At 37.7% G+C, this 27,415-nt stretch overlaps 1 protein-coding gene across 1 annotated transcript in view; it reads right to left on the bottom strand.

Moving 5' to 3' along the window:
• Positions 1-2,206: 2,206 nt before the first annotated feature.
• Adck1 (aarF domain containing kinase 1) overlaps positions 2,207-27,415 on the bottom strand; it is a 38,874-nt gene continuing 13,665 nt past the window's right edge. The window contains exons 4-10 of the mRNA XM_083125171.1: positions 27,070-27,273; positions 25,060-25,218; positions 23,754-23,912; positions 16,339-16,599; positions 11,965-12,162; positions 7,006-7,145; positions 2,207-4,275 (exon numbers count right to left, since the gene is read on the bottom strand). Of these exons, the coding sequence (XP_082981297.1) occupies positions 4,065-4,275; positions 7,006-7,145; positions 11,965-12,162; positions 16,339-16,599; positions 23,754-23,912; positions 25,060-25,218; positions 27,070-27,273 (1,332 nt within the window). The 3' untranslated portion in view covers positions 2,207-4,064. The remainder of the gene's footprint in view (positions 4,276-7,005; positions 7,146-11,964; positions 12,163-16,338; positions 16,600-23,753; positions 23,913-25,059; positions 25,219-27,069; positions 27,274-27,415) is intronic.

Below are 27,415 nucleotides of genomic sequence, written 5' to 3'. Positions count from 1 at the left end.
ATTGGTGATGGAGTGCTTGGCCTACTTTGACTCGTTTAGCCATAACATGCTGTAATGGTGGATTCTCACAGGCTGCCATATCCCAGATCTTCTTTAGCACCTGTCTTGTTAGTTTCACAGACACCCTCTTTGGATGCGATTTCATTGGTGATGTGGGCTGTGGAGGCAGCTGCTGTGCATTTTGTTTAATTATATCACTAACAGTGGCCCGTCCTAACACCAATCCATTGTTCCGACACTGTTCTACTATGTGGGAAATGCTAAATTTGGTATGGAAAAGTGCCATTAAGTACCCTTCCCAATAGCAATTTGTTTTCGGTGGCATTCTGCCCACTACAACACCTTCACTCTGCTAGACAGCTTCCACACTGCTCATCGTGTGCATGCAGTTTGGGTGTTCTGTGCAAACCAGTTTGCCAGGTGGCGCTGTCTGCATGTTGTTCGGATGGAGACGGATCAGCCTCTGTATTATCCTCTTGGTCCACATAGCAAAAGGTGACTCATTGAATAGGTATGATGTAATTCACTCTTGATCAGATAGTAACAGCTAAAAGACCTACAACTAAAAAATTCTTGAACCTGAATTGCACTGTGCATTATATAAGAGATATAATTGTTAGTTGCTTTCCCCATAAAAACCAGTGCACATTATACACACGTAAATATGGTAATTTGCATAGAATAGACTAACAGTGTACGAGGTGCATCCAGAAAGTAAGTTTCCCTATTTTTTTCCCGTGAAAGTAAACATAATGAGCTGTGTAAATTGCGCATGCGCAGCAGAGCTAAGACGTATCAATCATATGCCAGGCGGACAGATCCCGTCCGGCGCCAGTAGCAAGGCAGCAGTGGTCCAAAGTGGAAGCTCGTATTCCTTCTCCCGCCGCATGCCAGTAGCGAGGCAGCAGTGGTCCGAAATGGAAGCTCGTATTCTTCCTCCCGCCGCATACGAGGTTCGGTCGGTGATAAACTTCCTGAATGCACAAAGCATTGCGCCAATTGACATTCATCGTCAGCTCTGTGAGGTCTATGGGCCGAACATTATGAGTAAGCAGATGGTGCGTCGCTGGTGTCGGAAGGTCGTCAAAGTGTCCATGATGAAGAGCGCAGTGGGCGTCTGTCTGTCCCTCATCACTGATGATCTGGTTGAGCTGGTGCGGCAGCGCATCGTAGAGAACCGTCGCTTCACGATTACGGAGTTGAGTAGCCTTTTTCTGCAGATATCGCGATCCGTGTTGCATGAGATTGTCACGCAGCGCCTGCTGTTCAAAAAATTGTGTGCCAGGTCGGTGCCGAAAAACCTGACAGCCGAACACAAAATTAAACGTTAAGGAGCAGCACTGACATTCCTGCAACGGTACCATGATGACGGCGATGATTTCCTCAACAGGATCGTCACGGGCGATGAGACGTGGATTTCGCACTTCACCCCGGAAACCAAGCAGCAGTCAATGCATTGGCGGCATAGTGGATCTCCAGTCAAGAAGAAATTCAAACAGACGCTGTCGGTACAGAAAGTGATGTGCACCGTGTTTTGGGACAGGAAGGGCATTTTGCTCATTGACTTCCTCCCCAGAGGTGAAACGGTGAACGCTGACCATTACTGTGAAACACTAAGGAAATTGCGACGTGCCATTCAAAACAAGAGGCGTGGCATGCTTACTGCAGGTGTTGTGCTCCTCCATGACAATGCTCGTCCACATACGGCTCGGCGCACAGCAGCTGTTTTGATGGAATTTGGCTGGGAGTTGTTTGATCATCCACCTTACAGTCCTGATCTAGCTCCCAGCGATTTTCACGTTTTCTTGCACCTCAAGAAATTCCTGTCCTCCAGTGAGTGTTCTGGCAACGACGAAGAGCTGAAGACGTCTGTCACACGCTGGTTCCATTCACAGGCGGCAGAGTTCTACGACAGTGGGATCCAAAAGTTGATACGACAAGTGTCTCAATTCTGGTGGTTGCTATGTTGAAAAATAGCTGAACCTTTGATGTACCTGTTGCCAATAAATGGTTTCCTGGAACTGTGTTGGTTTTTTTTAAAAAAATAGGGAAACTTACTTTCTGGATGCGGCTCGTACATGTGAATACACTATTATTCCAATGAATGTTATCATTTAAGTCCAAAATAAATGAGCAAATATGACCTACAAGTGTGTGATGACTGGCAAGAAAAAATTATACTTGTATGCTAGGAAATAAACAAATATTGATATAAAAAATATTATATTTTATTTACCTTCCAACTAGTAACATATGTTTAGAAATAATGCGTTTATTGAGCTCTTTGTAAACAAAGTATTTTAAAAAAATGCACTAAAATTATCCCTGAGCACAACACACTGTATGACACCTTTGATAAACCACCATAACAACTGATTCCAACAGATACCTAAGTAATACTGAAAAATAACTCTCAAATCCAAACCAATTAAAAAAAAGTTTTGCTACAAAAGTTAATACAAAAATGAACACAACACATAACACATTGTGCATGTGGTAACTCCTTCCCAAATATTTTTTCAAGTTAACTGAAAGATACTGACAATGGGTATTGGAAATAACAGCAACTGATGACTCCTGTATAAAATATGTGTATTATTTTATATTATTCACAAACATCTTCCATACCTTCACCCACTATAGTGTTTGTATTATTTGTCTCACAGAAAAGATAACTAATAGTTGCAAGATATAATTAATATCATGATGTGAGAATAGTTGCAAAGCAAAACATGTATCTAGAATCAAGACTACTAAACAATAACTAAAAAATTTATAAAAAAAAGCAATAAAGCTGCTCTGTCAGAAAAATATCTAAACCTTAAACAATGGCACTGGCATTTCAATCTTTACAAAATACTATTTTCTGTTATTCTATTTTTACACTTTAACAATGGTATTGTGCAATATTTCAACCTTTGGAGAAATACTGCACAGCCACTTGGAAGCACACCTTATTCTTTTATCTGGCATTTCCATCATGTAATGTTTTCTAGACTAGTGTTAATCATATTCTGACCACTGCATCGTCCCATGTCTTGCAATTACAGTGGAACCCCGATTTTACATTTTCCCGCATTATACATTCAACCTTGATGGTCCCAACATAGCAAAATGTTAAGGATTTTCCTTTACTTTGCATTTTCCCGCATATTAAGTATTTTCAGTTTGGTCCCCTGAAAAACGTAAAACCAAGGTTCCACTATAATAACATGGAGAAACAGAATGTATCATTTCTGAATTTTACTGAACATAAAAAAGCATCAAAATGAATTAATAGTTATTTGCATGTGATGTTATATTTTACTAAAATGATAATTATACAGCCTGCCATATGTGATCAATGAAATTATATGCATGGTACAGTGTGAAAGACATGACCACCAGGAATTCTGGCCACATAGTCTCCTGCAGTGCTTTTCTCTGCTTGCACACCCAATGGCCATCATATGTGGCAAGCTGTATAAATCAACTTAGCAACTCTTTTCATGTTTGTGTATGATATCATGCAGTTTTAAGAAACTTGTGAAATAAATTTTTGTTAGTATATTACAGATTTCTTCCCATTATCACAAATAACAATTTTTCTGTACATGAATAACAAATGCATGCAAAATATAATTAGAAACAGCAAACATAATACAGTAATATTACTATACCATATATTCAAGTAAATGCAAATAAAAATTTTCAATATTTTCATTACATTTAAATGATAAGGATCTGTAGAGGGCATTTGTTAAAAAAATACTTTGTTCTATGGTTATCACAATCTAATGCTGGCGGAATTCACATTATTGTAATCTTACTGAATTAATGAAAATGTATCCCATGCTATATCTACCTAAATGATCATAACTGCACAACCACCTGACCAGAGGAATTATTATTCAGTAGTCAAATTGTAATATTTTCACGAAGTTACTGTATTACAGCACTTTATACATATTTACAGCTATCTATGTATATCACAGATTTGTTGAGAAAAACTCAACATGAAACAGTCCATACTCAATATGTATAAAAATAACTGAAGTATCTATACAGGCATACATCTTACAAACTTATTTCTTAGCTACAAGCACATGTTTTACACTTGATATCAATGGCATATTTATTATGTTAAGAAATGTGTAATATACAGATAGTTTAAACAGGGCCCAATATTCGGACATCGTGACTCGGAATTTCGAGAACCTTGATTTGCAATGTTTTAACCTCTCTCCATACACACTCATTATGCAAAATCGTGACATCACCATGAATGAGGCCATGCTGAAAAGAAAAAAAATGTAATTTTCACATGCTCACTATTGACCCATAATATTTTTTACTAACTTCTAAAAACATAGCCTTCATGATGGCATAGAATTGTAATCAAGGAGTGTGAGGTTCAATGTCTGGTGCAGGCATATTGAACAGTGGTTCATATCCTACTTTAAAACTGTAGGTCTAGTCCCGATTAGCCTATCTGAACATAAAATGCATTGAAATGAACACAGCAGTGATTTGATTACATACATTAATGAAGCAAATTAACAGTTCAAGGTCTTCACAAAATTTTAATCATTTAATGTTGGATTGGTAGCAGTTATCAGTGTTGGTAAATTTTATATTTCAGTGCTTTCCAGAATCCACTGGTGGATGGGCTGGGGCATTTCTGATGCATGCTTCAGCATTCTATAATTCACCGATGTATACACCAAAGTTTTCACCAGGTTAAACCATGACGTCATCATTTTACACCAGCCTACAGAGCTGGTGAATCGAAATGGCATCGTCTGCTTTGAAACTTGTGCTTCATGATATCCATTACGTAGGCAATAGTATGGAATGCCATGCCAATTTTGTTGCACTGAGGGCAAATAAACTGGATGCAGATATGCAGTGTCAACATGCAGTGTCAACATTTTAACCTTTACAGTTCTGATTGGTCATATGCTGACTGATGGCATTTTTGGCCAGTCCTGGTTGGTCATACCTTGACCGATGGGACAGACCTTTTTTCGTCGCCTTGCAACCCTGTTTATTTTCTATGCTCATGACTCGAAGTGCGTGGAACTTGAATCCAAGAGTCGATATGCATCAACAGCGATGCTGGTGCTCTTCAACTCCCTATTGATGTCAACAGCAGCTGCTAAATTTACACCTCCTCTTTGTCGACGCAGTAAAAGAAGCAGGGCATGGGCCGAGGAGAGGGGACATTGTTGTCAAAAGTGTTTGCAGCGATAACTTTTCAGTGGGTGAAATGGACTTTCCACAATGCTTGCTTCAGAAGACAACCACTCCTTCTTCGGAAGAAAAATGAAAGGGGGGGGGGGAAGGTAGGATCCGGGCTAAAAATAACTCATGTAATTTTTCCAGCTGACTCTCCCTTTTATTTTAAAAACGATGCTTCATTTGAGTTCACAGAGGCGTTGCAGTAATGTCGTGCGCATAGTTTTCGCGTGTTTGCAAGTGGAGTGAGACATGTTTTCCTGTTTTGATTGTCGTGGGAGTGTAGTGAGAGGTATTTTTTACTTTTTTTGTGTGTGTGTTGTGCGAACATGAGTTCGTCTGTACGGCTAGAGGATTTGGAGCAGGAGGTAAACAATATACTAAACAGTTTTGACACAGATGGGGAATTGCAAAGCGACGAGGAGTTGCGGGAAATTGTACATGATCAGGGTGAACATGTTAGTGACTCGAGTGAAAGTGAATCAAGCGATTCTGAGGATGGAGAACTTCTTCCAGAGACATGGCAGAGGCCAGGGGTGGGCAGTGTGGGGTCTACAGTCCCACCATTTCAAGGCAATCCGGGACCGAAAGTTCGTAACCTCTCAGTCAACTCCACTCTGCTGGATGTTTTTAGACTGTATTTTGATGAACAAATTATGGAACTTTTGACATCTGAAAGTAACAAGATATTATGAACAATATTTATCAACAAACCCAGGTGCCACCCGTCAGGAAAAAATTTCCACGGGAGATATATTTGTTTTCCTTCCAATTTGTTTGTCAATAGGGTCAACACAAAAGACAAACTAAGAAATTACTGGGAGCAAAACGACATCCACAGAAATAATTGGTAACCCGCACAAATGTCCAGAAACAGTTTTTTTCCATATCATTCGTTTCCTTCATTTTGCTAACAATGATAAGGCCAAAAACCCTGCTGACCTTGACTATGACCAACTGAACAGACTTTTCTTTTTTTCAATTTTCACATTTGAAGCCACGAATAATAACACATACATACAGATAGCAACACTTCGTCTTTTCTGTCAAAGTACATTTTATTCTTAGTAAAATGTTTCTTGTTTCACTAAATTATCTGCCATAGGATGGAAGCTATAACGATTTTTGCTAAACCTTACAAAACTCATTTAAATGGCCTGGGACAGAGGTAAAAACTGCATAAGCACCATGGGACTTTAAAGGTTAAATAGTACTGCTCTTGCATGATAAATGAAATGAAATAGGTTGATGCACCATGTTCTGCTGCACCATGCAGGAAAGCCTCAATTCGCAATCTTTGAATGCCACTTAAATTCGTAGTGCACATGTAAAATGAGATACCGCTATGTTGAGAATACATGATTTTCATAAAACATATCACTATTAGTGCATTTTTTGCAATGAACTCAAATATGCATGCACTCTGCAAATTTAACCTTGATTTCTTTCAGTACGAAGCTTTCCAGATTTCGCCGAATTTGATTACATTTTTTGGTTCACTAGTCTGATCCATGCTGGTGAAATCTGGAAAGCACAGTTGATGCATCTGGTTCGAAATTCATATCAGTAAATCCCCAATTTTTTCAGAAATTAAATGCAAATTAAACTTTTAGAATGCAGCCTGAGTAGAGGCAAGATTTCTAGGCACTAAAAACTGCCTAAATAGACACTAAAAATGAAAAATATAGAAATTAATATTGTTCTTTTACATCAAAATTATATACGCACTTTTTGAGCTAAATGGTATAATTCATTCACGTAAATGAACATTCTTTTAAAAATACTCACTTTTGAGTTTTCAAAGTACTTTCAATTCCTCTCATTAGGTCATTTGTCTTAAGGATTAGCAGCAACTGTCTGTTCACCTTCGAAAGCACATTTGAAATCTGGGGCAACAACTTGGGAATTTCCCTGTGAAAAGTGGCTTTCTGGAAGGTAAAAAAAATAATAATAAATAAATGATTAAATACATTATCTGCACAACAGTATATATTATTCCTATAAAATTCTAGTGTATAACTCTACATGTTTTCCAGGAAAGAATTTCCACATTACAAGAAAATCTTTGTAAATTTCAATCCCCTTCAAATTATTTTAAAACAAACGAGAAAAGAAATACAAAGACTGATTGAGCTACTGATTCACCACCATATTTGTACCTTTGTCTGGAAGCAGTGACACTAGTATCAAATGCGTAAATTACAGGGAGCATATTTTCCGAAGGTACAGATGCCTCAGTGCTAGAGTAGTAAGTTATCATTGATGTATATAAGGAAGTGATATTGGACTTGAGGACCCCCACCTCCTCCTTGAATCAAAAACACAAGTTTGATCCACGGTTGAGCCATAATTTTCATGTTAACTTCTCTGTAAGTTATAACTGTGTGCATTGTTATACAGGGTGTATTCGTGACTTTGATTCAAACTTGCAGGGTGGATGGAGACTAAGCCAAGTACCAATGTGAGATAAGGAACCCCGGTCCGGAAACACACCATTAAATAGTTATGAGCCAAAACTATTTGGATCTTTCATGACAGTGGAATAAGACAACCGAGAGATGCGGCTTGTAGATTTAATACGGACGTTACTACAGTGTATCGTACCACCCTATGACGAAAACGTTACAATAATTGTTCAAAATGGTGGCCCCCCGGCATCACAAGAAGCTCTGTCGCATCTGCTCTAACATCGTTAGACGTTCTGACGATATCACAGGCAGCAAGGATTCTTTGGCCAGGAGGGGTGTCCCTCGGCTCAGCACCCAATCTTCAACCGTTTGAGTGAGGAGGACCTGTTGGCAAAAATCCTTGCTATATCATCAAAACTACTCCAGAGCGGATACGACAGAGCTTCTTGCGACGCTGGGGGCCACCATTTTGTACAATTACTGTAACGTTTTCATTGTCTAGTGCTACAATACACTGTAGTAACATCCCTATTAAATCTACAAGCTGCATCTTTCGATTGTCTTATTCCACTGTTATAGGAAGTCCCATAGTTTTGGCTCATAACTTTTTCATAATGCGTTTCCGGACCGGGGTTTCTTATCTCATATTGGTACTTGGGTGATTCCACATCCACCCTGCAAGTTTGAATCAAAGTCACGGAAACACCCTCTATGATATCAATACAGTTTTATGGGTGTTAGAAGCATTGTAACACATTTTTTAATGTAACATTTCAGGTGAACACACACTCCCTTCATCAGACATTTATTTTTAGTTTGATTAATTATAACCAGGGAACAGATATATACATGTAAATCAGAGGCGTGGCGTGCATGTAGCCGGTGTTACCGCAGGTAACAGCAAAATGTAAAGAATTTAAAAGTTGTTCCAATAAAATGACAACATTGTTAAATACGTTAATGAACACCGTTACCATCGAGATATTGCCTAGGACATTTTTCCTGCAGCCGACAGAAGCGAAGAGGGAGGCCGTTCCACTACCCTGAGGAGGCAACAAGGGAGAAGAGGGCGCCAATGCAAGGAAAGAGCAGGGAAGGACTTGGGTGTATTATTCATATGCCTGTTAAGGGGCCCTATTGCCGTTCAGACCCACCGGAGCAGCCAGTGTTGTCACATCGGATTGGCAGAAAAGAGCTAAATCCCGCCTAAATTAGGAATACAATTTGTGTGAAGCAACCAGAGTAGACTGCAAAGCCAAGGCTGGATTGAACTACAACTGAGACCAGTTAGGTAATAGACGAAAATATAGTTCCTTGGTGTGATTCGTGATTTGGACAAACCTTGCTCCAAAATACTAAGTTGGCAACAGTAATACGTACAGCTGGGTTTCCCTTCCACGAAGGAGCGGAGTTCTGTCTGCTCAGTGCTCACCACACAAACGTCAAACTGGCCCGGGAAAAGTGTGGTTCTTCTTCTTCCCCTTCGCAGCTCATTGCAAAGAAACAGACACAGATGAAGAATTGACAAGGGTCTATCACCATTCATTGGATTTTCGTGGTAATTGTCTCATGAGTGGTAGTTCTTTCTAGGAGTGTTTGTGGCTAAATCACTGTGCTGATTGCAAAACAAGAACGAAATGAACGAACATCAAAAGGGGGGGAGGGGGGGGGTTGTAATAACGTCTAGCAGGCATAATTGTCGTACTTATAGCCGGTAACACTTTTTAAAAAGTCACGCCACGCCACTCATGTAAATACATATCTTCATATGAGGGTTCAAACCTCAAGTGGCATAACTCCATTCAAAACAGTTTTGAGATAAAGACACATTTACAAGGGACATTTTTCTTGTAGTGGCAACACTGTTGGTATATGCCTGTCAGTTGTCACTGGGACAAAAGACGATCGGGTCTTGTTTAGTCTTGTACTACGGATCGTGTGTAGGTGTTTGGTGCTGAATAGTACTGTTGTGTGGTAGTTAGAAGATGTTAAAGTGAAGTGTGTGTATGTGTGTATGTATAATACCACCCTGAACAATGTTCACGTGTGAAGAACAGCAAATATTCATCAAATTTCAGGTTGCACGTGGAAGGAATGCACAGCAAATTCACAAGGGCTTACACTTCAATTCCAGCTCGTACGATCTGTCTCCACGATCAGTGGAAATAATGTGAGCAAGGAATGCGTTATCTTCCAATCACCAATGAGCAAGGAATGCGTTACCTTCCAATCGCCAACAAGCAAGGAATGCATTATCTTCCAATCGCCAATGAGCAAGGAATGTGTTATCTTCCAATCACTAACATGCAAGGTGCATGCATGCACATTCCCATCTGTGCCATTGCTGAACTTCGTTCAGGATATGCGGTACCCATTTTGCTGATAACTTAAGCAGGCCGATACGGTAAAGCATTGTCCCCACATGGCTTGTGTAAACCCTTGTGAATTTGCCTTGCATTCCTTCCATGTGCAACCTGAAATTTGATGAATATTCGTTGTTCTTCACGCATGAACATTGTTCAAGGTGGTATACACACACTTAACTTTAACATCTTCTAACCACCACACAACAGTACTAATCAGCACCAAACACCTACACACAATTCGTAGTACAAGACTAAACAAGACACAACTGTCTTTTGTCCCAGCGACAACTGATAAGCGTATACCAACAGTGTTGCCACTACAAGGAAAATGATTCTCGTAAATAGCTTACTATTATGTTAAGCTGTTGGAGCACAAACATGGTGGTGCCTCTATGAGCAAGAATTTGAAACTTCAGGGAAACCTACTTCTAGCATTGAAATGTTGACACTTCACTGATAACACAAGTTATACATGCAACTCCAATTCCACAAAAAGTAGAGTTCACATGATGCTAACATCAATGTTACTTTATATTATCTTCACAAATTGTGGTATGTAAGCTAAAAAAATGATAGTTTTATTTCTCCATGAGGGTCATCCAGAAAAAAGGAATGTTTTGGTGAAAAACACAAACGACAAATGATGTGTGCAAAAAATTTGTCATACAGACCAACTACATACCTTACACTATTTTATCACACATATTCACCATACCCATTCAAGCACTTATCATAGCATGATATCAGTTTGTTGATACCATGTATTGTACTCGGTTGCTGCCAATGTATTCAACCATGTAGTGACAGCGTCTTTTGAGTTCATCAGCCATGGCAAAATACTTTCCAGAAAGAAAGTCTTTCAATTTCAAGGACAAATGGTAATCAGTGAATGCCAAATCATGAAGAAGAGATCATCAAATTGCAGGAAAAGATCATTGAAGAATGTTTAATGTGAAACGTCAGTCAGCCTTAATTACTTCATCAATCTTTGTCTTTAAGGCCTCTGTCACAAGCGTGGGTCAACCGGAATGTTCACTGTCATGCACACTTGTTCTTCCTCCATTAAACTTGGCACACCACTTTCTCACATATGATGCATTCATCACGTCATTCAACACACTCCACACCTCACACTTGGCAGTATCCTCAATTTTGTCACGCATGATCAGCGCTCACAGCTCAATACTGGACATGTCTTCACTGTCTCACTGCTTGGCTCAAACTGAAGGGGGTGTAGGTGGAGAGTGCTGTGTGCTAGTCGAATGTTAATTCTTTCCGGAAACCACTTTGCCATGGCTGATGAATTTACTCAAAGACACTGTCACTACATGGTTGAATACAATGGCAATGACAGTATCAACAAACTGGTATCACAATATGACCAGTGATTGAATGGGTATGGTGAATATATGGAAAAGTAGAGTAAGGTAGAGTTTCTGTACGATAAATTTCTTGCACACATCATTTGTCATTTGTGTCTTACACTAATATGCTCCTTTTCTCGGAATGACCCCTCGTATATGCTTTCAGAAAACATTTTACATGTTTTAGTTATTTTACATATAATTTTGTGCCTCCAAGCTGGCGCAGTGGTAGCGTCGCTGCATTGTAATCAAGTGGTCCCAGGTTCGATTCCCACTTTAAACTGTAGGTCCAGTCCCGGTTAACCTTACTGTGCACAAAGTGGACTCAAAACACAAACTAAATCAATTTACATATAATTTCCATATTTTCAAACATTTTCCACATACATATATATTCCAACATATATCTCTGGTTTCTCTTCTTGTGTTATAAACCAAAGGTTTTCCATTAGTCTGTCTTGTGTTCATTTTGCTATCCTGCCACTTCTGGCTAATAGTGACGATAATATTGGTGAAATAAAGAAAATTCATGTTTCATTCATGATGATGCAAAAAATAACACAAAATTTCTAGAACTGATTGTTTAAAACACCCGAGACCACTACTTACCTCGGTTGATGAGTATTTAGTTTTGTCTAGGCCTGATGTTATGGCATCCCATGATCTTCCAGTGACCATGCAAGCAAAGATGCCATACAATTCCCCAACTCCGAGCTTTTCGCTGTGTTCCTTCATGCCAACTTTATCACTATTGAGAATACTCAACCACAATTTGGCATATTCATATTTAATGTTATCACTCAGCGTCTGAAAAAGAAATGGACTATCAAAAACCATAGACTGAAGGGCATACATAAATCTTCTGTAATCAAACTTTGGAAAAATTACAGAAAGTGTTAACAAGTTTAAAATTAATTTTCATGAATTTAGAGATATTGAACTGAAATTTGTATAGCAACTAGATACTCTGAAGGAATGATCTCACAGCGCAGTTAGAGGCAACTTACGGGCGCGTGCACCAACGTCGATTATTTCGAAGTTCAGATGAACGAGATCAATTTTAAACCACTCTAAATGAACTTTGTTTAAAGATTTGCATTGCACCAACGAAAAACGACGAGATTCCATTCAACTGATCCGAGATCAATTTGTAAGGCTATACCTGATTGGTTGGTTAAAACAAATGACAATCAAGAACCCCACAGAGTAGTGCGACACAGTATCAACATGTAGGAGAAGAAAGTTATTCGGGCCACAAACTTATCTGAATTTGAGAAATGTACTGATCAACCTTGTCGATGAGTACAATGATGTAGTAGAGTGTAAAGAAATAATAATATTAAAAAAGAACTGACGGCACAAAACAAAAGGATAATGAGAAAGAATTGAACCTTCTTCTACGGGACTTAAATGCCTTACGAAATGCATTCGATTTTGATACAACAGTGTACGCTGAACCTCGTCCACTCAATAAAGATATATTATTATTATTATTATTATTATTATTATTATTATTATTACTGTACTGTGGTAACTATTTGAATTTTTCATTTCTTAATTCTTATACAGGGTGGCTCAATAAGTCACTTAACACCCTCAGTACAAGGCCACTGCGGCATGGAATTTGAAATTGGCGATGACCAATCATTGCCTGGCCAAGGGGGAACCACATTGACGCCACCCACATGGTCGGCGGCCATCTTGATGTCCGCCATCTTGAATTCAACTTCAGAATTTTAAATGGGAAGGGGGTCGTGCGACATATCAAAATGGGCTAGAATTTCACGAGAAATGCAATGGTGAAGGTTTTTTCGACGTATCTTTAACCAGTAAAAAGTTATGACTGAATTCTTGTACCAATTTGCTCCTTTTCGAGGTGTTAGAAAAATGCCTTAAAATTTGTTTAGCGCATCGGTAATGCATCGAGATCAAAGTGACGTCTATGGAGAGACGTTCGCATGCCATTGCACATTATTTTAATCGGATACATCCATGAAGAGCTGTGCATTATGAATGGTTGTCGCGAACAATTTACAGTGTGACGCTTCCATTGAATTAAAAGTCCTTCACAGTGACACGGCTAATGTTTATGTTCATAAGGAAGTTTATAAACAGAATATGTGACCCTTGTCATCTGATAACTAACTTTGGACAAAAACAGGTTCATAACGTTCCCATAAGTGTTCTGGTGTTCTTCCCTATTGAAAAAACTCTGTAAAAAGTACCTTTTTCCATAAGCAAGGATGAAAAAAACATGTTTATTTAACAAATCCAAGTAGCCCTAAGCATTTAAGGTTCCGTTGTTGGAAAATTGGCTAAACAATCGTGTTCCACACAGCACGCCACACCATTAACTTACCAACACTAACCATTCAGCTTTGATCTGTCAAAAATGGGTTATCAGATAAAAATCATCGAATATTCTGTTTATAAACTTCCTTATGAACATAAACATTAGCCTTGTCACTGTGAAGGACTTTTAATTCAATGGAAGCGTCACACTGTAAATTGTTCGCGACAACCATTCATAATGCACAGCTCTTCATGGATGTATCCGATTAAAATAATGTGCAATGGCATGCGAACGTCTCTCCATAGACGTCACTTTGATCTCGATGCATTACCGATGCGCTAAACAAATTTTAAGGCATTTTTCTAACACCTCGAAAAGGAGCAAATTGGTACAAGAAATCAATCATAACTTTTTACTGGTTAAAGATACGTCGAAAAAACCTTCACCATTGCATTTCTCGTGAAATTCTAGTCCATTTTGATATGTCGCATGACCCCCTTCCCATTTAAAATTCTGAAGTTGAATTCAAGATGGCGGACATCAAGATGGCCGCCGACCATGTGGGTGGCGTCAATGTGGTTCCCCCTTGGCCTGATAACGATTGGTCATCACCATTTCCATGTTGCGCGCTGCAGTGGCCTTGTACTGGGGGTGTTAAGTGACTTATTGAGCCACCCTGTATATTTATATTGTCGTGTTGTGTAAATAGCCAGTGACATGTATTTTCGTAAATTTATACAATCATATTTCCAACACCATACATATGTAGCAATATCGTAACATTGCTCTGTTCTAATTTATCTTGCACTTGCACATAATATGACATTTATATATAAATGTATGTTTTGTGTTCTGGGATAAAAAGTACAGTATTTAGAAACATTACGACTTTGCACCACAGAAACACAAATTATTATTATTATTTTGGCAGTTTTTAGTTTACTTTACACATTTCTCGAATCATCTATAGTTTGCATGCCCTCGATATCACTTTCTGCTCTATTTATATTCAAAAACAACTGCCTGCAGTCGAAGCGTCAGTATCGTGAACCAGGATCAGACACCAAAACAGTGGTGAATGGCTGATCAGAAGATAAACTCGTTTTGATGTTCCTAGAACACGATCAAGTGTTGAACCATATTCGTGCTATGGAATTTTCCAGTGATCCTTTCCCGATCCAGGTTTAAAATTTGATCTTCGTTCGTGCACACAGCCATTAGTGGCTGAGTGCATTAAATGGTCAACTTTCGACTTTACCACCAAAACTCTTAGATTCAAGACCAAATCTGGTCATGGGTGTTCTTTGTGAGAGTCCCTTCATCAATTTCATCTTTTGTTGCTCATTCTCATTGCTGTGATTAGTCAAAAGTGGCAGACATGCAAGGAGAAATAACAAAAATAATATATTCAGAACTCTGTCTGCACACTATTTTGGGAGCTTAAGATATAAACTCATGGCAGTTTTACAGTACTTCCAGAAAGAAAATGCTCATTTGATGGTGGCGTTGCAAGCAAAACTGCAGATATAAACAATTTTAAGGTCAATTGTGTGGCTGAACACACCATTCATTCCCACTTCAAGTTTTTTGAAACTAAGATATTCTCTTTTCTGGGAGTTGTGTCCCAATAATGTATTCCATAAGGATCTCTATGGATAGCAAAAGGTAAAAAAAATGTATCGATCTGGAAAAACAAAATCTGAAAGAAAATAAGTGAGAAGAAATACACGTCGTCAGTGGTGAAACAATTCAAAATGTTACATAAGTAAATAAACACCTACCAATAGAAGCTGTAGGCGAATGGTTATACCGCGTTTGGTAGAACCTGTCCCGCTTCCCGCGCTAGGGAGCGCTCAACAGTTTCCGTGCTGGGGAAAGTCAAAGCCAGGCAGCCAATTAAAATACGCAACGTCGCAACAGCGTCTACGTAAACGCCTCTCTTCTGGCTTTCATTCGCTCCTCGCTGCCCAGCAGACGATTTTTTCCTCGTTTCTTATTGACACCGAAACTGTTGAGCGCTCCCTAGCGCGGGAAGCGGGACAGGTTCTACCAAACGTGGTATAGTGTTACGGATTCATGTTCTGAAGGATGCATGTTCGAGCATGGTTTCTTTTTTAGTTGCCAATGAGGCACCAACGTGTGTGTTCAAATCTGCATTTAGACAGTGATTTTTTTTAAAAAAATCCATAACCACAGATTCTCGAATACATGGGATGCGGGAAGTTTATATCACATGCATTTTTAATCCATGATTTCCCTTGCTGATTTTGAAAAGCACCTTAGATTTTTCCTTCTTAAAGCATTTTTAAACTTGCAGACCAAACATAGAGCTGTCAGATCATACCTACTTTCACTGTGACTATAAATTATAATAATAACCCCTGGCTCTACAGCCTGTAAGGGCCTTGGCGTATCTCCCGACTACCAGTGTCCCTACCACAATCCTATCTAGAGGTGTGGAGATCTTCAACCAGTAATGGGGTGACGTGAAATCAGATGCTGATTTCAAAATTTATAGCTTTCTTGTATGTAATTTCCTCTCACCATACAAAAGAGTGCATCAAAAAATGTTTTTTTCACCACTTATATAACATTTTCTATCGCTCTCCTAAGTTTTTATTTATCATAAATTTGTGTCCCTAATCATATTTGTCTATTTTTTTAAAATTTTCTTTCAACAATATACTTACGGCATATAAACCATGGTCCAACAATATCACATCTACTCCTTCTGAAGTATTTTTAACTAAAATATTTCCTGGATGAGGGTCACTGTGTACAAAACCATGGATGAATATCATCTCTGAATAGAGCCTTCCTAACCTCTCAGAAACTTGGTCTACATCTATGTTATTTTGTCGTATGTACTTGAGGTCATTGATTTGGCCTCCTTCAAGGTATTCCATTGTAAGCACCCGCTCCGTTGATAGATCCCAATAAATTTTTGGAACCTACAAATGAAAATTATGCTACAGAAATTTGTTACAACACTGATAATAAATAAAAAGTATCAAGAAAAATTGTATTAACATTGATGTGTATTAGAAATTCAAACCAAATGTAAAAATAATGATAAACCTTAGATCAGTGGTTTTCAAACTTTTTCCTCATTGTGTCCATTAGTAGGGACATAAAGTTTACGTTTTATTTTCCCCTAAATTTCGACGTTATTTTTTACTGTAATTTGGTGTTACTTTTCACAGTTTAGGGTGTTTTTAATTTAAAATCTGTGTTATTTTTACATGCATTTTTACTGTTCCTTCTATGCTTAAGATTTTCACATTGTTTTAGTTATGGAAAATTGAGGCAAGTTTTAGTTTTAAATACAAAAAAAAAGGCTTACCTTTATAAGAAATTGCCATTCAAGAACTATTTCATCTCATAATTTGAAATGTTTATTGAATGATAACACCCAAATCTTTGAACACAATCATACACATCATATTTCCCTAACAATGCCAAAAACTCCCTCTGCGACATCAAAATAACATTTTATTTACACACACACACACAAATAAATCACCCCCAGCCAAAACAATACAAGTGCTTCTCCCTAAAAAAAAATTCCCATTCCTACGAAATTTTCATTCTGAGAATATCTCCCCGAGCGAATTCAATTTCAGGACAAGATTAAACACTGTCAGTCATGTGTGCACCAAACTGCAATATATGAAACATCACAATCTTTCTTGAATCGAACTATCACCAGCTAGACTACAAATGACAGATCTAATAGTGCTTCAGGTAGCTCTCTTTGAACAGAAAAAAGTGTTATCCCCAGTTTATATTGCGTATTTCGCGGCATTTTTCGCGTTTTAAAGTGGAAAATTCGGTGTTATTCGGAATAATGGCATAATTTGCATTATTTCACAATTCCAAATCATGGAAAACTTGCCTCCTTTACCTACCCAGATACATTTTAAACGCTTTATTTTGCTATCCTCAACTTTTCGGTGTTATCGTTAAAACGAAAACCTCACGTCCCTACCCATTAGTCGTAACTAAATTTTTAATGTACTCCCACCATAGGTTTTCTCAGAATACTGGGTTTTGGGGATTTTTTTTTTTTTGGCTGCCTAATTGCTGGGTCGTTTTTGATATGTTGGATGCATGTACCTGCAATAGAGTAAAATGGCATTCGAGCTTTATGTGGAAAGATGGTAAATAAATAAACATTAGAATTCTACGTTCATTATTTTATTGGATGTTCCTACTAGAGTACTGCATTGGACAACTTTCGCTCACTCATAATCGCTCGGGTCTCCCATGCTCAAGCATGATTCGCTCGAGCGCAAGGTTTTATGAGTATCAGGTAGGCCATACTCAAAGTTCCACGATGAATGTCGTGACGTCATGTGGTGGACAGAAAGAATTTGATTGCGTTTATCCTTACGTTAGCTTGTCATTAACCGAGTGCTTTTTAAATTAAATGCTCACACTTGTCAGTGTCTTCTCTGGAAGACCCAATAATCATATATATTGCCACCATAGCATGGAACATTTATGAACTGAAGCAAACTACTTAATCGCTTTTATAAGCTTTTTCGAAAGGCAACATTTTTCAAATCATCGGTACCTAGCATCCGTTTGTCTCATTTCTTTTTTGTGTATTAGCAGCATGATTTTATGAATGAATAGCAATATTTTCCAGAGTTTGATACCCGGTGGAGGCACAAGGAACGTGGTTGCTATTCCACTTTAAACTTTGAGTCCAGTCGTGATTGGCATAAAAAGCGCACAAAACATTGACAAACTTTGAAAAAGTAATCAGTTGGATGGGGGGGGGGGTAAGTTCTTGCCTGATTTGTTGCCCCTTTTGCACTCACACTTCTTCCAAGAGAATGTAAACTGTTCTGCCCTCACCCAGTTGTAGTACCTAATTGTTGCTACTGGAAGTTATAATTTTGTGTCGTATATCATAAAATTGAAGGGGAAAATGTTTCACACTACATTCTATCTGAGAGAAACATATTTGCACTTTGAGCTGATGCACAACGTAATGTACTGTACATAAACGTTTATGTGGCCAAGCACATGGAATATTCGATTGATTGATTTGCTTTATTTTACTTCGCTTCTTATGCCACTTTTTGGCTAATTTGCGAAGATGGGAATGAGTGATTTTTTATGAAATTGATGAATGGACACTCACAAACATCCATGCCCAGGGTAGGATTCGAACCCAGGAACCGTGGTGCCGTAGCACGATGTGCTATACACCCTGTCACGGGGGCCGGCACAATAATAATAATAATAATAATAATAATAATAAAAATAATAATAATAAAAACTTGGATAACTGAGACACAGGTCTATTACAGTACAAGAACGTACTTTCGAATTAAACAACCATCTGAAAATAATGAATAAATACATTTGGCACTCGAAAAACGAGGAATGCAATATATTAACAAATTTTTGTATTACAATTAAAAATATACTCTTATTTATGTACGAGATGGATCTTGAATCATTAATATTGTGTGTTCCTAGTTTAAAGCAACAGGTTCAGCATAAAATGTCAAACAAAGTATGAAAATACATTGCTTTTCGTGTTCCTGCTATGAAATAGAAAACTTTTCGATACACATGCTGACAGACCTGCCTAAGCAATTCAAAATATCTAATCATATGTAACAAATCCTGTACATCATTGTTCATTAGGACTGTGAAATAAGATACAGTAATAATGTATAATCAAACATAATTTTAATGCCACAGCAATCGTGGAAACATAAATTAACAAGTGATTACTTCCATGTTATAATGTAGTTTTTCTATCTTATGCACTAGCACTGTGTTACCGAATTACAAATATATCGACGAATGAGAAAACATATTTTAAAAAAAACCTAACCTACATGATTCGTCCACATTTTGTGCAGAACCTTCAAAAACGTTTTTAGAATAACAAAAATATACAATTACTGTTCTCCTTAATGTGAGCCTAAATGTTTGTTCTCTACTTGATGCTATGAATGAGAAGAATGTCGTTAATTATTTCTGGATCAAGCAGGCATCTCGTTTTTGAAATTAGATTCCCAGCTGCACTGCAATTCCTCTCACTAGATGCATTTGTGGCAGAAATACAAAATATTTGTCGAGCTACCTCTCATAGCCTTGGATATGTGTTTGCATTCCTTTTCCACCAGCGAAGTGGTTCCTCGTCATCAATGTGTTCTCTTTTCATGTATAAGTCCACTTCATTAATTTCCACGGATTCATTACTGTCCTCTTGCCATTCTGAAAACAATGTCTTCATTTTTTTTTTATTGGTGATTGTGCAAGTTGTACTTCAGGCGACCAACGAATATCTATTTCGGAGCAAATCTGTTGTAGTGTGTGTAGAATTTGTTCTCTCTCTTCTGAAGCGAGAAGTTTGAGTTTTCTAAAAGATGGCCATAAGAAAGTGTCCATTTTATGGACATCTTCGATTATAATTTTTTCGTTTAAGAAACGTAGTGCAAGTTTTTTAATTTCTCAAATTTTGTGAATTTCATGTTCTGTTGTGTTGCAGTGGAACTTCAACTTCTGAACCCACAGTAGTACAAGTTGAATGGTCGGATATGCATCTCCTTCCATTCCGTCGGTGGCCTCTTTGAAGGGTTTCAGAAACTGGATCAGATGCCCCACCAAATTATTGTCGTAGCCTAGTAATTTTTCCACGACGTTCTTTCTCGTTAATACTTCGACTACCTTATTATACTCCACAAATATACAATTTAACATCATGTAAAGGCTGTTCCACCGTGTTTCAACCTCCTGCTTGAGTGTGGTTTTCAAATGCTCGACTGCTCCTGACTTTTTTATGTATTGCACGATACGTTTTGCATCATCGATAGTGTTATAACAAGTCTGCAATTGATTGTTAAGGAAATGCTCATCAAATGCATGCTTAACCACTGTATTTATGCAATGTGCTACACACGGATAATGCAAATACATATCGAGAGCTTTCTGAATATTTGGCCCTTGATCCATGACAAAGGTGATTTTCTTTATGTGCTCCTTATGGATTCCCAATTCTGTCAGTCTTCCTTCAATTTCCCCTCTGATATTTTCTCCTGTCTTGCTTTTGTCGGGGAACTTTGTTGTTGCTAATACACAATTCTGGAGCACCCAACCATCTGTGGGCTGTGATGGTAAGGTAATTTATTTTTTTGTAAGGATCGGTCCACAAATCTGCAGTACATGCACAAGCGAACTTTTCAGCTGCATTAATAATGTCTGGCATCACTTTTTCTCTTATAGCATCTGCTTGTGCTCGAATATTTCTTGATATGGTTGTAGGATGAGGAAGAATATCGTCAACACTCACATGTCTATATTCGGCACCGATATTTATTAGTTCCTGGGATAGATTTCGAAACCCGCTTCCAGAAACAATATTAAACGGGCGAAGATCACTGGTACACATTTTCACACGCTTATATGTCAGAATTTGCTTTAAATTGTGTGGCACTGGATCTGACCTTCTTTCTTCGAGACGTATTTTGCCCATGCGTATGCGATCTTAAATGTGTGGTAGAGGATGAAAAGGACAACAAAGTCGAGCAATATTTGCATGACACGTAACCAATCTCTTGACCATCCTGAGTCATTACTAACTGAATTTGTCCCATACTTGACTTTTCATTCCCGTTCTTGTATGTAATTTGTACTGCTTGTTTAGAAGTTTCAGTTTCACTTCGGCTTTCACCTCACGATTAATTTTTGACAGCTCACTAAAACAGAAAAATGGCGATTATACCAAGTACCAAGGATAATATATATTTTCCTATGGATTGAAAAATTAGCAGGGGAAAAATACATCCATGCCAATTCAGAACATTAACGTATAACAATGGATAACATATTTTTAATTTTCTTCCTGAGAGCACAAAGACTATGTTCTAATAATAAGGATATCAAAAATGAAGAAGGCTTTTTAATATAGCAAAAGAAAATGGCTTTCACACTAACAGAATAAACCAAATCAAAAAACAAGTCGCAAGAAAACTAAAGGAAAAGAGAAATACAGACAAAGATGAAAAATCTGTTGAAAATAAATTTCCATTCCACAAGGGATTCTCACATAAAATTGCAAAAATTTTTAGAAGTTATAATTTCAAAATTGTTTTTAAATCACCAAGAAGTTTGGAATGTACATTTAATGAATTCAAAATGAGAAACTCTCTACCAGATGTGGAAACCACAGGAATATATAATACAAGTTGTTCATGTTCAAAGGATTATGTAGAACAAACAGCAAGGAAAATGGCAATAAGATGGCACGAACAAGATTTGGAAATGTAACAGAAAACATCAAGAGACTTTGTGAAAACAATGATGAATTTGAATTACCTGATGATATTTGGGATTCATAATTTAAAAAACAAAACAAATAAAAATAAAGCAGACTGCTTCTTTTCACAGTTAAGTTGCTATATTACAACAATGTAACATTGACAACATCCATTATATAACAGATTCTCTTTGTTTAAAAAAATACTAACCATTGTTATAACTGTATCTTTCGTCAAAATGAAAATAAATGTCTGATGAAAGGAGCGTGTGCTCTCCTGAAACGTCACAATGAAAAATTGTTTTCTTATGCTTGTAATAACCGTAAACTACAGGAAAATAATTCTACAATGCAAGCAATGCATACATACAAGAAAAACTATTAATTTATACTACTGATAAAATTAATGACAAAATGTAAGGATTCTGAACTAAATTTCACACTATTTGTAGATATATATTTCCCTGTTAAAATTCTTGATCATGCTGCTCATCTGAAATAATGATATTTTGATTTAACAGGGTAGCTACCCTAGGACCATGAAAAGATTCAAGTATAATTCCCAGTTTTCAAGGCAAACTTTCCAAAAATTCAAGAGTACAGTCACGGACACTGCCAGCTTGTAATGAATACATTGACTTTCAATCGAATCGTTACAAGCCGGCAGTGTCTGTGACTGTACAAGTAGATGATTTCTTCTTTTTCAACCTTGCGTATTACCCACTGCCTCCTCCCACCACACAAATATATTAACAATATAAAGGATCCATGTGGTTCGAATGCTATCCAAAAATTCTAATTCAAATCTATCAAATAGTATATACTTATATATATTCTTAAAATATTTAATATAAGGTGTAGAGTTTACATTTGCCATTTCACATACTCAGACTCGAAATACATCTACAAACACAAGTCACAAATGTTACGAGATATACTAATATGCAAAAAATGGTTAATTTTATAAGGATTTCAATCTACCTAATCAACTTCAAGATATCTTACCTTGCAATAATCTTCCATCTCTCCAATAGATTATTCTCCAAAACACACTAACAAAGTAAACAAATTGAATTCTGTTTTATTTTCCATGCAGCTTTCTTTTCCTTCCTCGATACAAATAAAAGCTATACTGTCAAAAACTTGCCTCAGGGCATTTATAAATATGTATAAATTCAATGGGATTTCGAGTAATGGAATTTGCAATTTTTCATGTCTACGGAGAAAAATTCACATAGAATGCAAGTATTATAATTCTGGAGCCAATAATTCACGCATAATTCCCAGAATTCAAGGAATTCCCGGTGAGTAGCCACCCTGTTTAAAGGTTAAATATCAATATACAGGGTGAGTCAAAAGTCAGGTTACGTAGGATTCTTTTGTATATCTTCAATGTGTGCACTTTGAACATCAATGTATTTGTGCACGTGACATTTCCAGTTCTCCAGAACCTTTTGCAGAACGTTCGGCATAATCATGTCTGTACATTACACAATGCGTTCCTTCAGATGTTGGATGTTCCGAATCTTAAATGAGTAGAAGAGCACCTTAAAGTGACACCAAAGGACAAAATCCACTGGTCTGAAGAACACGGTGGCCATTCAGCAGGACCACGATGACCAATCCATGCACCAAGAAACTGGACATTCAACCCTTGACGGGCAATTAACGAGACAAAAAACTTCCTATGTAACCTGACTTTTGACTCACCCTGTAGATAATGTTGCCTCACAGGTCAGTTACCAAACACATGAAATAATGCATTCAGTAACATAAAAGAATTTTTCCAAACCGCAGAAGCCATATGCTGGCTATACTGACCTTCAGCCATGGTATATGGGCAAACAACTTCTGAACTTTCTCGGCATTTTTTCCCTCGTTATAGAAATTCAGCTCCAAAGGAATATTTCTCTTCGTTTCCTCCACTAACCACGTGAACTTGAAATCTGGAAAAACCCATGCAACCAAGTTCACTAGCAGCTGAAAAAAAATGTGTACATTTATTAGTTCAGATTTTCAAATATAGGAAAATACATCCACTGATTGGAAGTTAAGACTGCCCGTATGTATGCATCATGACGATACAAAAGATAGGAAACAAGGATCTAAATAATAACCAATTAAATGTTCATAAATACAGCCTACGAAAAAAACACCAATATCAAAAATGAACTTCTTGTGCACTTATTCATGCAGTCAGCATTTCTACACATACAAGTATATGTTTTCAAGATCAAACAGGTAAACAAAATTAAACAATGGAACAGTGCATGTCTACATCTGTAATGGCTTGGTTTTCATGAAAAGCTGGAAATAAGGGGGTGTGGAGGTAAGGCACCACATTCTCAATCTGAACCAGATAGGAGTTGATAGGATAATGGTTCATCTCCCTACCCTGCAATTCTTATATTTTGCAACAACAATTTTAAAGTAAAGATTTTAGAATTTGTTATTGTTTACATTCTTTTTTAGAGCCACGGTGGTCTCATCGGTTGGGCATCTGACTGCCATGCAGGCAGAAGACCCGGGTTTGATTTCTGGGGTGTGATCTAAAGTTGGAATTCTTCCGTCCTTGTCCTCGCGTAAAGCAGCTTTGGGGTCACTCAGCCTCAAATCAATGGGTACCTGAGGGGCAACTCTGGTGGGTAAAGGCAGCTGGAGTGTGGTGCTGATAACATCACCTTCAGAATGGCCGAGATCCAGAATGTGTGGGATCCTTAAATGCACCTTCATGGTAGAAGGAAACAACATAGTTTAATTTAACTCTTTAGTTCTGAAGATAGATTGATTGAGTTGGTGTTTTAAGTGCACAGGAAGGCTAATTGGGACTGGACCTACAGTTTAAAGTGGAATCTGAACTACTATGTGCCTCCACCAGGTATCGAACCCGGGACCATTCTGAAGATAGAAAGAATAAATGCATGAACATTTGTGTTTTGTTGTAGGGTGCAATGGCTATACTTATAAATCCAAATTGTTATGTTTTCATTGGTTTAACCATCTTCTTATCAAATAGCGACAAAGTTCAGTAATAAAATTTTGTGACAAAACCAGACACAAACATCACATCCATATGAGGAAATCATTCTTTCCGACTTCCTTTGCATATATCTAGTTAGGGTCTCACCTCCATGGTTTTGACATCAATCAAGGCATTCCCCAGAACGTATGGATGCTGCACTTTCACTGCTACTACAGTTCCATCCTTCAATGTGCCTTTGTGCACCTGAGCCAATGAGGCTGTACCAAGTGGTTCAAGATCTATATCCGTAAAGACATCAGCTGGCTGGGGATAGAGAAAAGTACACTGAACTATGTGTGGCATGGTTGTATTAGAGCTGCTTCAGTACTTACAAATATCACAAATCGTGTGCATGTACTGCAATGTATTATATTGTTCTTACCCAACATAAAAATAATTTAAATAAATCAGAACCCTTGAACTAAACAAAAGAATGATGGCAGCACTGCAAGTATTCAGTCACATCAAAGCGAATTCAACAAAACCATATAATTTCATTCTATTGTTACAAATGTACACAATAATGGATGGAGACTTTATAATTACCCTGTATAATATTGTACTGATTGTTTTGTACCAATACCAATACTGCTTTATTGTTTAATTTGCTCTTTGCTCTACCAAACACATATCTGTGCGTGTGTGTGTGTGTACACACCCACACCGCACAGTGCTTCTTTATTGTAGGCAACGGTATGCTGACAGCACCTTTTTATAGGCAAGAATAAAACTATAGATCAACCACAAGGAAAGAAACCTTGGGACGAGAAGTCCCCGCGCAGCTATCCCTTCTTCCCTCCACCTCTGGCCATAAGGAAGCATGGTCCACTCTCCCCCTCCTCTACTCGCGGGAGTACCGCCCACAGGAGTCGCGGGTCTGCGCAGGTTGTTTTGCTCGTGGTTCCACTATAACATGATCGTATTTGAACAAATGAAATGAGTGTGTGTGGAACTTCAAGCATGCACAATAATTTATGAACATATCACAATGTTTTGACTAGTTGTTATGATGAACACAATAACAACAACAACAAAAATTGAGAGTAGCGGAACCTTAAAAGAAAAGCATTGTTATTTGTAGCAAATATCTGCACACACACACAAGGGTCAGTTTCGGTCAGTCTGACAGATTGGCTTTATGATGTTCGCTTTCATATGTTAGATCTTACATGTAAAAATGGATCAAAAAACAGAAAATAAAAATCAAATTTACAGTTGTTACGTTACTATCAATGTATTCAACTGGTCCAATAGTAATTTAAATCCAAAGACATATTTCCATGAAGGTTCCTTTTGCAAACAGCCAAATCAAGTACGAGCATACAAGAACTTTCGGAGCATACGAAAGTTCTTGTTCCGACCACAAGTGCAGTGGGAGAGGAGAGACTGGTGCATAGCTTCTCAGCGGAAGTACAGAGGCTTGCCACTAAAGGCACAAGGTTGCCAGTAGCTTTGAGTGTCAATTTACGTAAAGATTTACGAAAATATAAAAATTGTCAAAACGTTGATCATACCATGAGAGAGGGGAACATGGTGAATGCTTACAAAAAAAAAAAGCTGATAATTATAATAAGCGAACACCACAATCTGTAGACAAGCAGCATAGCTCTGTGTACCATAAATATTTTCAAAACTACAATATTCTTTGTACGAGAGCTTCTACTTCAGCTTATCAAAATACTTAATACTCTCACCTTTGGCGCAAGTCGGTAGTATGTTTGACTGCCATGCAAGAGAGCCAGGTTATTTCTGTGGTGGGTTATCGAAAGTGGGAGGTTTTCCAACATTGTCCCTGCATAAAGCAGTTCTGGGGATCACACAGCCTCTAATAAATGGGTATCAGGGGCAATCTTCACAAGTAAAGGTGCTGATAACATCACAACCACATAGCTGAAATCATGAATGAATATGTGACAACCTATATCCACATACCCTCTGTCCCTTCTGAGCATGGTGTAATAAACATGTTATGTTGTAGCCTTTAAATCTCACCATCAAAGTTCCTGTGTTTGAATCCCAATCTTACAGGTAAACCTGCTTTGTGATCCTTAGCCCTTGGAGGACTGTTGCACCATGCAATTTAATTCAGTTAGTTTCACGAGAGCTTATACTTACATCCTTCTTTAAATCCTCCCTGAGCACCTGGAAGATTTCTTCCAGCTTTGAACATGGAGCTTGGCTATGAAGAATCCTCATAGTTTCAACATACTCTTTTGGTAGCAGATAATCCAAAGCACCAATATGCTGTCCAACTTTAATAAATACACCTTTATTTGTACAACATAATTCCAGCAACTTCTCAGCAGATCTTTTGTGAATCTGAGAAAGAAATTAGCAAAAATAAATAAATTTAGAAAATGTATGTTTATCTACAGAGCAACCAACAAAATTGCATGTGTTAGCAGCATGAAAAGCATATAAGATACATTTACTTTAAATCACTCACTTTACTGCTCAACAC

The sequence above is a fragment of the Lepisma saccharinum genome, chromosome 7 (assembly GCF_977018435.1).
Source record: "Lepisma saccharinum chromosome 7, izLepSacc3.1, whole genome shotgun sequence".
NCBI lineage: Eukaryota > Metazoa > Arthropoda > Insecta > Zygentoma > Lepismatidae > Lepisma > Lepisma saccharinum.
Note: the sequence above shows the minus strand (reverse complement) of the source record. Positions and strands in the feature narration are given on the sequence as shown.